Source organism: Solanum verrucosum, unplaced genomic scaffold, assembly GCF_900185275.1.
Source record: "Solanum verrucosum unplaced genomic scaffold, falcon-dt-bn FXZP01000049.1, whole genome shotgun sequence".
Lineage (NCBI taxonomy): Eukaryota > Viridiplantae > Streptophyta > Magnoliopsida > Solanales > Solanaceae > Solanum > Solanum verrucosum.
The window spans coordinates 1,343,670-1,358,543 of record NW_026020221.1 but is presented as its reverse complement, the minus strand read 5'-3'; the positions used below and the strand labels follow the sequence as shown (position 1 = coordinate 1,358,543).

Genomic DNA, 14,874 nt, shown 5'->3' with positions numbered 1-14,874 from the left:
ATATAGGCTCATATGATTGACCTAATTTTGGGTTCCATAATAAAAATCACATCCCCTTCACTCTCTCTCTCTCTTTCACTTTTTTTCTCCTTGGATCCATTTTAAATTTTAATTTCTTAACTTAACTACATAATCACTACCATATATACTATATTTACCTCTAGTTTAAAACTATTACACATACTATCACTTTTAATATTTATACCATATATTTTTTTTTAAAATTAATCAGATACACAAATCTCTTAAATATGGTATTAAATAATTATCTTAAATTTAAACTCCTTAATTAATGATTGTTAATAAGTTAAAAAAAAATCTACTCACATCTACCGCTTCCCCCACTCCCCACGTCCAGCAACCCTCTTTCTCGTTCATCTTCTCCCTCTTTCTTCCTTCATCCTCTCAATACATGTTCGCATGTTCAAATCAGCATTATACATACAGATAAATTAATTCTACATTACCTATCCTGGTGTGTAATTATTTAAAATTTATTAAATATAAATTTAAAAAATGATTCGAATTATATTAAAGAGCAACTTTCACATATAGCAAACATAAAAATCATATTTGTATGTTATAGCTATAGTTTGCATAATTGCGTTCCATAGCAAATTTTATGTTTGCTATGGAGCTTTTGATTTGTATAATTCGCTACAAACATCCAATTTTATACAAATTGTTCAGTTTTGTATAAATTCATTTATACATTGTACTTTGTATAATAAGATCTGTATTTGTACAATTACAAGTGTATAGGACGAAAATATATGTATTTGTATATACACTTTTCTCTCGTTTTATACAAACACAAATGCATTTATATATTTTATACTGAAATGTATAAAATGGCTAATTGTATACCAAAAATGGTTAATTATATATCGAATCAGATGACAAAAAAAGGAGATGTTTGCTGCGAATTACAATTAAAATAAACTATGGCTATAACATTTAATTTGAATTAATAGTTTGTTATTTCATACAATTTTTTCTATATAAATTCATAAATATAATAGTCCAAATAAATATTATGGATTAATATAATTGGGTTAATTAGTTAAGTCCAATAAATAAGTATTTCATCAAAGTCTAAATTAAATGATTTGAGCTACAATAGATGAGCCAAGTTTGCTAAGCCCAATTTCATCTCATCCTAGAGGCCCATTTTTTGTGTCACGTGGTAAATGATGTGGCATGTCAAGTCAAACAGGAAGCCAATAGGATCATGACATGTGTCAAAATGACAAGCCCGCTCCATAAATCTCATATGTCATGTAACTTAAATTTGATTGGTCGAAGGAAATCTTGTTCCAATCACAACTCTTCTACTCTAAAACTATAAATAAGAGTCCTCATAATTCAAAAAAGGGACCAAAAATTCTAAACAAGAAGCTAGAGAAAGCCGTCGTACAAACGCCACAAAATTCTCTATAAGCTACAAGTTTAAGAATTCAAGCATTAAAGTTCAAGTACGATCCAGATCAAGACCATCGAATTCAAGAACAAACTCGAAACCCTTGAATTCAAGTAAAAGTCAAGATCAAGATAAAGTTCAAGTTCTAGTTCATCGAAGATTCAAGAACAAGCTTTAAAGCCCTTGAATCCAAGATCAAGTTTAAAACAAATTCAAGATCAAGCTCAAGAGCTCTTGAATTTATATTTGAAAAGGCGAATTCTGAGAAATCATAGAGATTGTAACACTCGCACTTTAAAATAATAAATACGATTGTCGCGATATTTTTCTGTTCTTGATTATTGTTTTCTCGCCGCGAATTTTACTGTCTACATGGTGATAATTATTATCCTGAAATTATTATTTTTATTCTGGGATAACTTATCGTGGGATAAATTATCCCACACTTTGCAATCAAATAAAAAATTGAGGGGTACTAAAAACTTATCCCGAAATTATTATTTTTATCTTTCACACCAAACAATCCGTAATAGATAAATTAATTCTAAAATTTTGTTTTGTTTTATTTTCTAGCTTTACATGTAATATTTGTAAACGTTGCACATAACATGTAACTTAATAATCAATAAGTTAATAGTTACCTAACTCGATCGATTCAAAATGATAGTTAAGCTGGGGCCTAGCACTTGCTTATTTAAAAAAAAGTTAGTGTACATATTCTCATAAACCAAACGAAACCAAATGAGCAAGATCACTCGTAAGAAATGATCGTAAAGACGTAAACATCATTTATGTCGGACTAATTGAATTTATCTGTAAATTTTATTTAGATATTTAATTTACAATTTGTTTCAGCTGATCATCTAAACAGATTATAAATTTTTTTTATTAGACACTTTCGATTCAAATATTTAAATTTTTTTGCAGATTCTCAAGAAAAAATGTTTTTTTTTTATTTCCGTGAGGCATGTTGTAAATGTTATATCCGACGTGGTCTTGATTATCCAGAACCGGTGACCGTTAATGTCACAGGCGGTAGGCGGGAATATTTTTATGCTTACAATAAACCCCTCGAAAATTAAGTTAGTTACTCAAAACTAACACTCCATTTCGCTCCGACGAAACACACTCGCACACACCTTGAAATAGCGGAAATGGACGAACCCGACGGCCCGTTCGCCGGGATTATCAGGAACTGTGTCGATGCTGCCGATGAAGAGGAGCTTCGTAACTGTCCGTTCACTGTGGAATTTGAGAACTTTCCTGAATCCTTCACCGCACAGTCGTCATCACTGGTCCCGTCAAAACAATTCGGAATTATCATGTTATCACTTCAAGTTGCCGACTCAATTGACCAAAATTCCACCCGTAAAAATGAAGGATTTCAAACTCCTCCAGAGAACCACAATTCTCAAACCTGTATCTCCGGCTCCGATGATCAGAGACCTAATACGGTTACAGCCGTGGATTTACCGGCTAATGTTTCCGCTGTCGAATACACTGCGGTAGATTACGGTGATGGTACGGAGGTTCAGGTTAGGGTTGATTTGGGGAAGGATAAGGACAATCTAGGGTTTTCAAAACCCCGAGAAATTACAGTAAATAGGTGTCATGGAGGTGACGGATCGGAAAGAATTGACGAAGTTGAGTATTCAGAGGGTGATATTGATGAACCGTTAAGGAAGAGAATTAGGATTTGTGAGAAGAACTTGGGTGGTATGCAGAGTTCAATTCCACAAATCTTGGTTGATATAGACGCTGAAATCACAGATTTAGAAGTTGAAGAAATTGTGCGAAATGAAGTAGTTGACAATAATAGAATAAAGAGAACTGTGGATTTTGCAGTAACAGAGTCTGAAGATGGTGAGAACCATGTTTTTCATGGAAAAAAACATGCAAATGGGATAAAGGAAAGCTGTACGGCTTGTGCCGATGGAAGCATTAGGGGAAACCGCGAATTGCCATTATGGATGAAGGGAGGAGAAAAGAATGGGAAAGTGGAGCATGTTGGAAGGAAGGCAATGAAGGAGGAGCAGTTCAAAGACATTATAGAAGTTACAATGGTGGCTTTTGGGAACAAGAATGGCGAAAACAAGGATGCAGACTTTTTTGAGACTGCTAAGAGGCGTGATATGCTTTTTCCTCGGCCTAGATGGTGGTCACCGGAGCTATTTGTTGATTGATTTCACTTTCGAAACCTACAATGATTGAAGAATGGACAGAGCCACTGCAGGTTGTCAATGGTACTTTAAAGGTGCCAGCTCTGGACACCTCGGGTATTTCAACGGGTACTTGCTACCACCCGCTAGCTCGCCAACCCTGTTCAATATATATGGTATTCTAAACTACTGGCTACTCCTTTGGTTTTGACTGATGTAAATTATGCACTGAAACTGTCCAAATGTAAAGTATGACCAACAGTTCCATAGAATCAAACCCCATATGTATTAAGAAATTTACTAAATATGTATAAATATTAAATTTCGAACCTACTCAAATGGTTGGACAACTCAATAACATCCCGAAAAACCATAAAGTTCAAATCTTGAATCCATCATTGGCTGGTAGCTAATGATGTAAGACATTCTCACAAGCTTCTAAGCAAATTTCAAATTGAGATACGTTGTTGCCTATTTGTTGGTGAATCTTCTTTTTTCCTTAACATACAAATTTTACAATTCTGCTATCCAAACTACTAATGCGAAAAAAACAAACCATTGTGTAGGGTAAAGTTTGCATACGCTCTATCCTCCCACACCCCCACATGTGGGATTACACTGGGTATGTTGTAAACAAACCCTTGTGTGGTTCTCTTGGGGCAAACTTCCTAGTCACCCTTCATGCTAATTATTGGCATACTTGGAAGGAGCAAGGAACTCAGTTCCCTCCTTTTCGAAATTTGAATTGCCTTTGGAAGAAATAACTTTGTCATCAACAAAACCAACAGATAGAAAGGCTGTCCCCAATTTAAGTTGAAAAACTTTACTGCATACAAGTGCTGGACATTACCATCTTCCCCACATTTCCAGCTATATTATACAATGTTTGTCTATCTTTACAGAAAGAAAAAAAAAAAGGGTAAACAACCATATCCATCAGCTAAATCCAAAATTTTGTTTAGCATAGCTCAAAGGGGAAACATAAACAGCACAACATCCAACTCTTTCAGCAAATCACCACATGATTGGTGAGGAACATGCAGACACAATCATCTGGTTTGGCTGAAGTAGCTTCTAGATGCCCTATGAAAATGCAAACTGTGATACTACCACTAGGGACGTACAAGATGTGGATACACAGAACTGCTACTGGTGCTTGCTTGTGCAGTAAAATTAGATGTTGGTCGGAGGAGTTCTGCCTGCGCAAAGGAGCTGTTGGATGGCACATCCAGTAGCACGTCCTGGTCATTTGCAACATGGAAAGAATCCAGCACAGGAGAACTATTAGAAGGCAAGGGAAATAGGCACTTCGGACTGAAGCAAGAGCTATTGTTGTCTACTAATTCCTTCTGCTCATAGCTACTTTTCATCACCACCCTCTTGGGGCTCTTCATTTCTTTCTTTGCACCTGAAGCGAAATGGTCTGCAAATTATTTCCATATGAATCGATGATATTGTCAAAGTGCATACAGCGCATAGAGTTACAGAATTTTTTGTTACTTAGAGAAAAGATCTAGTATTACCCCCAACCCCACCCCAAGTCATATATGTGATAGACTAGACAATTGATGTATTATATAGAAACAATATTCCCACTTTTTTTTTTTTCCTTTTTGGTGGCAGGTAACATAGCCAAACGTGAGAGGGCAATGATTTTCTACTGAATAAGTTGCAATTCTTACCTAGATATCGGTCATGAATGTCACTACTTGCCTGTTTACAACTGGGATGGAAGGTCCATATGCATATAGTTTAAAAAAAGGGTGAGAGAAAGACAATTATCGAGATGAACTTTTTCTTTTCCCTATTTCCATCTTCCATTTCAATAGGTAATTTCTCTTAACAATTATCCAGCGTGAACCAAGCCCCCTCAAGACAGTAGGCCATGACACTGACCTTGTCTTACAAGCTATGTCACAAAATGCGATGCGTAAAATAACTAGTTAGAGGATTAGACACCCCATGCATTGCAATCTAGGACAGTAATAGACATAAGGGTACCCTCCACATCCAAGATATTCTACCACATCTCATTGTCTATGATGCTCAATTACTATCCCATGTAACCTATTCCTTTATCTGTTTCTTGCATATTACAATACCAGAAATAATGAATAAGCTAGAACCTTTATTGAGAATTGTTCAAACTTATTTAAGCCCTCATATCTATCTTCTTGTGCCATCTCTGCTTTGAGCACCCACACATGTAAATTCCATCTCCTCTCACAATCCTCAGGTAAATATTTGTTGTGGTTGAAACATAATTAAGTAAATAACAGTGTGCTCGAGCTCTCTCTAACAACTTCAACTTTTATATAAGATGGTCACACACTTCAACATGGTATGATGTTTGAGTCTCACCTCACCCACTAAAAAAAGAACCCACAACTGCTTGGTCCATTAAAAAGATCAGACCTCCACATGAGGGTGCGTGTTGAAAACATAATTAAGTAAACAAAAATGTGCTCTCTCTAACAATTTAAGTTTTTAGATAGATGGCTTCACACTTCAACGACTTTCAAGAGAACTAGTCAAGCAATTAAGAGGAATTTGTTGAATGCCATAACATTGTTAAAAAAACAAAAATAGAAAAAGAGAGGCACCAACCTGCATACTTTGGATGGTGCCCCTCCAGTGGCCTCTTCACATTTACTGAATGACCTGTCCCAATAGCATCGGGCCCTCCTGTAACTTCATAACCATTGGTACTACTTGAACATTTTGTGTCCTAACATAAACAAGATTAGCTTCAGTAAAATTGCACTATTTATTCAGAAAAAGTAGAATGTTCATAAAAAAACAGAAGACCAAACCTTGAGAAGGTTGTACTTTTCCACCCACTTTGACTTTGTTAAATAGCACAATATTAACCTCTTCAAGGTCCTAGAATCTTCTATTTTCACCCCTGACAATGAGCTATCGAAAACACCTTCTGCAAGAAGTTTCTGGAAGAAAGACAAATTCTCCTCAAAATGAGAGCTCTCGAACATGTTTTTGAGACTGCAGATAGAGAAACAAGAGAAACACAATCAGAGTTTGACGAGGATGAAGAAGGAGGACAAAGAGGAAGAAAACTTGATTCTTGCCACCCACTGAAATTGATTTAGTTATTAATAGTTCAGTGTTGTATATGTTATAAAAACTTCTGACAATTGAAAAGGATACGAATACAAAGTAAATTGTACAAACCTATCTGGGGGTGCAAAAGAATCAACAGGAGCTAAGTATTTTAGTAGTTGCTTCTGTTCATCAGTTGAGAAATGCGTCACGAACTCTTCATAATTAAGTACATCCTGAACCATATTATCATAATTATATAAGTTCTGAAGCATTGCACCAGAGTATTGCTTGGACCTGTACTGATAAGAATTAACAATTGACAACAGAGCCACAATCAAGTTGAACATTTGCCAAATATATTCTGACTTAGAGAGGAAGCTAATCCTTGCAAAATGCAAGATATATTTGCAATTCAAACATATTCAAATGATAATCAAAAGCAGAAAACCATTTTATATCTACAGACGAGCAAAATCCATGAACACAAGGAAATATTCTGGAATACGAAATGTATTCCAGATGCAAAGACAAGTGTGCCTTGTAGGAATTATTCCATTGTTATATTAGATGAAACTAAAAAATATTTGTAATGAAATCAAAAAGCAGCAACTGACCTTCAGGTCTATATGGCACAGTGGTGAAGTATGATGTCCAAGAATGTGCAATTTTTCAAGGTGATCCTTATCCCTGCATTTAAAAATAAAATCAGAGGATGGAAAGCACACATCAAGGCAAAGAGAATGGTTCTAAGCTCTTGGAATAATGGAATTATGGTAACCAATGCCACCACAAGCTTGAATTATGCCATCTGATGCCACCACAAGCTTACTGCACAATTAGTAATTGTAATGAAATACCATGTGGTCCAGAGCATGTGCTGGTCTGATTTATATATCTTCCTGATGCATATTGGATCTTTTGTGGAGCCACATCACAACTTACATTAACAGGATATTCATGCATTTAAAACCTCAAATCCATTTTCTTCCAGTCTAACACATGCAGCAGCACCTTTATTTCTCAAGACATTTTTGCATGCTATCAAGATTAAAGAAGAAAGCACCTTTTAATCTGGTGTTGTTCCATTCCCTGACTGTTAGGCTTCTTGGTTCTCTCCGTGCCAAGATTTGGTAAATTGACACCCCTATTAATATTTACAGGTGGGGTAGACAATCGTGAATAAGCCTCATTTACATAACGTCGCTTGTTATTAACCGACAGGGAACTGCCTTCTGATTCTTCTTCTCTACCTATTGAATTCGGATGTCGAATAAGCACACTTCCATGTCCAATCTCTACAGAGACCATAGGCTTGTCACTCTCAAAAAGCAAATCCTCTTCAGAAGATCCAGAGAAGTATGAAGATTGTTGTTCATGTAGGATGGTACACAGGTCTTTAGTGAGCTTTTCAACTGAAGAATGCTTTGAACGACTTATGCAGGTTCTCTTCCTTGAAGGCACCATTGCTTCCCATTTGTTGGATTGGGCAGGGCCTGATAGCACAATAAAGGGGGAAATATTTTATGAAGCCATAGAATCACCCAATTATGCAAGAATTCAGTGAGCGTTGTCTTCAACTATGAAGTGAAGGTTAGAATGAACAAGACAAATACAAAGTATAAACAAAGAACAGAAAAGAAAAGGCGAGAGAATGTATAACAAATGTGGTAGGGAAGAAGATACTATTCAAAGTACCTTCTGTGATTTGATTGAGAGAAGAAGAGAAAGGTCTAGATTTTACCACTAAGTTTTCACTAGAGAAGGTACTAACCCTGAGTGTAATATTGGTCATTCAATCAAAAGATGTAGAACATAAACTATGATCATCACCAAAAATGACAGCCTACAGAATATTTCAAGTAGCTCACGAGAAAAGATATACAGGAACATATCTACATCTTGATGAATCAAATAATTCAGTTCCAATATTGGTAATTCAATCAAAAGATGTAGAACAGAAACTATGAGCATTACCAAAAATGACAGCCTACAGAGTATTTCAAGTAGCTAACAAGAAAAGATATACAGGAACATGTCTACATCTTGACGAATCAAATAATTCAGTTCCAATATTTTCAAGCTTTTGTAGTTCATTAGCTCTGTTCCAATATCCAGTTTTTGTAGTTTGTTGTCTCTTTGGAAATAGAGCCTGCATTAATAAATTAATTACCTGTCAAATCACTTGCTTCAGTACTACCAAATTGTGCAGAGCTCTCAGTGTTAGAGATGGCGGATCCAGAACTTGACCTATTGCTTGTATCTTCATCTAAACCCTTAAGGAAACCCTGATAATAATCAGGAGGAGTTCTAACTACAGTATTATCATGATTTTGCTTTTGTTTCAACACCTTTGCCTCTTTGTTCTTCAAAGACATGTTTTTGACCCTACACACCCTATAATCTTCTAGATCATCAGACTCTGGTCGTGCATGCAGAGGAGTATAATTTGCCAATGTTCCTTTTGTTCTCCACCGAGATCCACATGCATTGCACAATATTGGCTTTTCTGGAGGCCCATTACGCCAAAGTGGGGTGCCTGCAGCAATACGCTGATGTTAAGAGTGTATTCTACATAGATACGGAGGGAAGAAAGAATGGCATCTGAGAATTGAAACTAGGAATTTCACACACATTACAAGAACATTAGCACACCCCTGCAATAATAATCTTAAATATGCAATGTAAATTTGATCACTTGGTTGTCTTTTTTCCATTAATTGGGGGAGGGGGAGGGAGATGAAGAGGCAAAAGGTTCTTGCATTTCAAAAGTATGGAAGAGAAAACAAGGATTTGTGAGAGAATTTCATTCAGAATTGCTTTGTAAGCCCATGAACAATCCCAAGAGCAAACCTCTCCTTTAAATGCAATTAACTCTATCAAAAACTTCAACTATTCTGATGTAAATGAGAGACCGAAAGTTTCTGTAGAAAAATCCATAAGTGTTGTAGTGGTCCAACTACGAAGCAAAAGTTATACTGGCAAAAGAGAGAACATCAAGGAGCAAGAAAACAAATCATGGAGTTGGAGCACAAAGGGCGCTTCTAAGCAATAACAGGGAAAAGGAAGTTTATTTGCCTATCATCTCATGGGCAATGAACACTGGAGCATGGAGTTTCCTTTTGAGAAAAGAAGAGAGTGGTATAGCTGGCTATTGCAATGCACCGTAATAGTCACTTAGTATGCAAATAAATGGAAAGATATCCAAGGTTTCTTTTTCAAAAGGCTCAACAGTAAAGGTAAAATTGATACTAGCAGCTGATTCCATATATTTTTAGAAAGAAAGAACAACAGGATAAAGCACATAAGTGATAATTGTTGTCAAGAGAAGTGAACTAAGGAAATTCTTCTTCATCGTACAACAAGACAACCAAAGGTCCAAACTTTTATAGAACAACTAAACCAAGTCTAGAACACCATAAATAGGAGCGAAAAACTGGATTGAATTTGAACATCAAAAGTCACGGCATTGCGTGGACTTCTAAAGACATTTGCTTTGGGATATTATATTACTAAAACAATGTGACATCAGTAAGAACTTCCTGTAAACCCAAGCCGAAGACATAGCTATAGGCAACCCACCAGTTTCTCACCTCATCTTCCGAAACATGTGTTACCTAGGTTGAGTACAAGCTAAAAAAGCTTTTCCTAATGTCAACTACTACTTTAAGTAGCACCAGCAATGGAGGGGAAAGCGAAACTTACCAAGTCTTTTCTTAGACAAGCTGAACTATGAAAGTTCCAAACGCGGTAGGTTATGCAGCAAAAGACGAGATAAGATTTCAAGAAGATATCACTTACAACGCTACTATCTTCGTGATGTGCTGCATCTGACTAGAGCAAATGAATATAGAATTTTTTTTTTGACAAAGACAAATGAATATAGAATATTCATAGCCGATTACAACAAGTTATCGAGTAGTAGGTGATTGACTTGATTGATTGATTTTGGTTGTTAAGAAAATATCATAAGTTTGTTAATGCAAGCATTTGACAATGTGAGGCCACAATTACAATGTTAAAGACAACCCAAGGAGGATAAACACTGATTAACATATCAACTTGAAACCAATGAGCTCATTTTGTGAGGTAAAGAAACACAAGAGAACACTACAAGCCTTTGATCAATGAACACTGATGAAGAATGTGCTACTGGCGCCTACTGCACCAGTGACTTGAATCCAATGTTTATATGAAAATATGAATGAGTAACAATCAATCCACATATATGCCTGAACAATCACCCTTCAATTATAACGATCAGTAACATGAACTTTGAAAAGACCAGTCATCGGTAGGCATTTTTATGATGTGTTCATTATTAGAGGAACTATAATGTCAAAGAGCAAGAATTTCATTGGCACGAAAAGTGACACCTGAGGAAGTACATTTTTCACATATAGAAAGGGAACAAGGAAAAGAAGTACAGGACGAAAGTTCGGGAACATCCCTAAATTACATTGACCTATGAAAACGAAACAAAAGTTATGCTATGTTCATGATTAATGGATTCAAATTCACCTCCATAATTGCCAGTTCTCCTCTAGATTCTTAGCAAGTTTTGAGCATACATATTTTCCACAAAGGAGTTGGCGGATTGGCTAGTACACAACATAGTGATGAGGGATAAAGAATGTTGGCAATAAACAGAAACCATTCAGAATCAAATTTCAACTCAAACCCAATAAACTAATCTAGAGATTTAAGTGAATACAACAACAACATACCCCATGAAATCCCACGAGTGGAGTCTAGGAAGGGTAGAACGCGCAGACCTTACCCCTACCTCATTGTGGTTAAGTGAATGTACGAGCAAAATAAACTCATACAACACATATCACTCATCAATTTTTATTGGTCAGTGATCTCTTCCCTTATGAAGCAACCAAACATATGGTCATCCAGTTCAATAATTGAACAACTAAACTAATCCAATAAAAGGAACAATTTTATAAGCTAAAAAGACTATTTTTTTCCTGAAGATTAATAAATTCATGAGAGAGATAAAATACATTGAATAACCAAGAACTCACTTGTAACACCACAATGATAGCAAGGTCCTTGCTTTCCCATCTGTTCAATTTCTTTTTGCCCCTTAATTCCAGAAAAATATAAAATTTCAAAGTTTTTTTTGTTTCCTTTAGAAAATTTCACAGTACTAATAAAATGAAATATCTATTAAATTTTCTTTTCAGTATCTTATATTTGGTATATATATGTTACTGGGTATCAAAGCTTTTCTACAATAAAAACACAAAAAACCCAAGAACATCAAGAACAGTCTGTAAAACAAAAGTCCCAGAAAACCCACTGCAAAAAGGCAGTTATGAACAGGTAAAAAAGGGATTAAAGATGGGATTTTTCTTTTCAGCTGAGAATTTGTACAATCCAATAAAGAAGAAAAATGGGTACTGAAATTTAAAGAAATTTTATGAACATTTAGGAAAAAGGAAGGTGAAATGTGAACGGAAAATGGGGTTCTTGTTGTTTTTGTAAATATAAATAATACTAGATGTTTTGGTTTCTTTTCTTTCTTTGGTGTTAAATCTTCTTGAAAAGTTCTAATCCCTCTTTATTTATTGGAAATAGAAATTAATTTTCTTTACTCTTTTTATCTTTGAGTAAATAAACTTTATTGTTTTAGGTATGAAGAATATTACTGCTAATGTCCTTGTTGACTACAGGTTATTCTTGATAATACCCGTTTAAAGTGTTTAAATTGTTTTTGCTAAGAATTACTCTTAAAGTAAGGATCAAGATTAGGATATTTTTAAGTTTGTTTTTTTAAAAAACAAATATATAGTATAAGATATTAAAAGGAATAGAAAAGTAATTGTAAGAAAACAAAAAACAGGAGAAAGAAACAAAGGAGTTTGTTTGAACCCTTTTTATCAACCCTCTGTATATACTGATTTGTGATAAGTAAGAACATCTATTCCGTTAAGTTTCAATTTATTTATCTTATTATGACTTAGCATAAAATTTTAAATTTTATGATTTTAAATATGTTTTTGTAGAAAATTGAAACTAAAATATTGTTTTAGAAAAAATATTTTTTAAAAATAAGATAAACAAATTATAAAACAGAAGAAAAGTACTGTATATTCCTATATGCCTTGTGATGACATGAGGTTGATTAGTTTAAGTTATCTTGCAAGTAGTAGGTCTTTGGTGCAATTTGTGCTTTAGTTATTGGTTTTCACTCTTTACAATCACAGCCACATTTTGACCATTAGATCTCTCCTCCTATAGAGATTATATAATTATGGGGTCCCACTCATTGGCATGCACTGACTAAGTTCTCATTTTTACTAAGTCTTCAATAAGTGGTTGTCAACATTTATGTCTCATATCATGTACTTGAGCCTAGAGAGTAGTGTGTTGTGAACATAGGAGAGTTAAAAAATAAAAAGTCCTTAATTTGGAAAAATTGCATATACTTTTACATGGTAAAAGAAGAAGTTACTCGGATGGCAAGCATTCTTCACTTCCAATCTAAAGGTTGTTAGTTCACCGGTGAAATAAAAAAAAGTAACAATACTTTCACAATAACGGGATAAAAAAATATGATACTTACAAAAGAACAAAATAAGCAACAGTGCATTATTATAAGTATATTACAATCAGACACATGGACAAGTTTGTCCCTCTTGTGTTAGTTTTAAAAGTTTTCTTCTGTTTTCAGTAAAGAAAAATAATCAGTTATAGAGCTGAAGCTGAATGTGATTACTGGAACAATAAACCCCTTTATGCTGGGATCGAAAGGAAAAAATCCCATTGGGAAAATGTATAATGTACAATAGGAAACATGACTAGCATGTGTAATTGAAGCAAACAAAAGTAGATTCCAGCCTCTACTCGTTACAAATTTATCGGATGCTTTGAAAGGGACAACCAATCGAGTAAAAAGTAGCTTAGACCTATCAAGGGCATGAAGGAATCCGCTACCTTGCACAGTATAGGTATCGAATAACTCTCCCCACCAAGGCTTAGGAAGATAAAAAGATATCACCAACCTTTTATTTACCGATGCTAAGATTCGAACCTTGATATTCCATGATTTTCATCCTACTTTATTGACTATTATGCATCACCCTTCCGTACAAAGTTTTTTTCCAATTTTTTGAATAGTTTATCCGCTCAATTCTTTTTGCTCAATATGTTTTTAATTGTTACCAACTTTAAGAAACTACTTTTTGAGCGCACCTTACTAATTAAGTCCTATTTCTTACTCAAAATGTGTCACTGTTTTTTAAGGACCCATGACAAAAGGCATTCCAACTCTCAAGGCTTCGTATCATTATTCTTCAAACCTGCTCATGACTAGTTTCTATTTGGACCACAGACAAAACAAGCTCTGATCACAACCTTTTGATGAGATTACTGAGGCTTCCCTCTGCTCCTACCGTACTCCAGCTTGATAGTTTCCATCGCCTGTCTAGGATTGAGCCCTGAAATTTGACGGCGGACTTAAAAAGCCATAATGAACATTCCACTTAAAAATGAAAAAACGACTCTCTAAGATTGTGAGTACAGAAGTCGGATTAAAGAATAAAATCAGGACCACCAAGCTAATAGTCCATCAGCATGCTTCTGAATTAAACATGAACATAGAGTAATAAACAGAAGTAGTATTCAGTGCAAGCAAGTAAACAACAGGGTAAAATTCAACAACTCAGTTTCCGCTAGCTTCTAATTCAAAGCTTGCCTCTAGCGAGTCACCACCATTTGGTGCTAAGTCTGAAATTTGATGAAAGAGTACTCATAGTCTTAGTCACCGATCAAGTGGGAACATGTGGTTTTTGACACTCACGCAACTAATCTTCGAATGTAATTTTAAACGCCTACGTACCTCGGTGAAGAGAATCAAGTCACAACGTAGTTCTTGAAGTGATTTTTTTTTTGTTTCCTAACTTTTGTCTAGGCTGCCTCTTTAGAGATTTTCAACCTAGCAAATTTTTTTTTAGAATGTTGTGTACAGTTTATACTCTTGCGGTCAAGAGTGACATATAATTTATGCTTGTACCTTAAGGAGCGTCATCTCGCTTTAAGGGTAGTTGCTCTTCAGGAATTTTGCGTTAATAGGACTGATCCTCATACTATCTACATCAACAAATTAAACTTGTAAGTGCATGCCATTTGAATAGGCTTCTTGTATGATATATGGTCCGTACGTCCCACTTCGAGATGAATTTACCCCCAAACTTATGTGAAGTGATAATGAGTCTTCTTATTGCA

The 14,874-nt window shown here is 35.1% G+C and overlaps 1 protein-coding gene across 1 annotated transcript; it reads right to left on the bottom strand.

Annotated features, from left to right (window-relative positions):
- Positions 1-4,386: 4,386 nt before the first annotated feature.
- On the bottom strand, positions 4,387-12,128 carry LOC125831594 (GATA transcription factor 26-like). Its single transcript, XM_049510763.1, has 8 exons — positions 11,670-12,128; positions 8,810-9,175; positions 7,703-8,132; positions 7,254-7,326; positions 6,769-6,872; positions 6,393-6,579; positions 6,187-6,307; positions 4,387-4,987 (listed from the first exon to the last, which is right to left on the bottom strand). The coding sequence occupies exons 1-8, from the start codon at positions 11,707-11,709 to the stop codon at positions 4,692-4,694; spliced, it is 1,617 nt and encodes a 538-aa protein (XP_049366720.1). The 5' UTR covers positions 11,710-12,128; the 3' UTR covers positions 4,387-4,691.
- Positions 12,129-14,874: the final 2,746 nt, after the last annotated feature.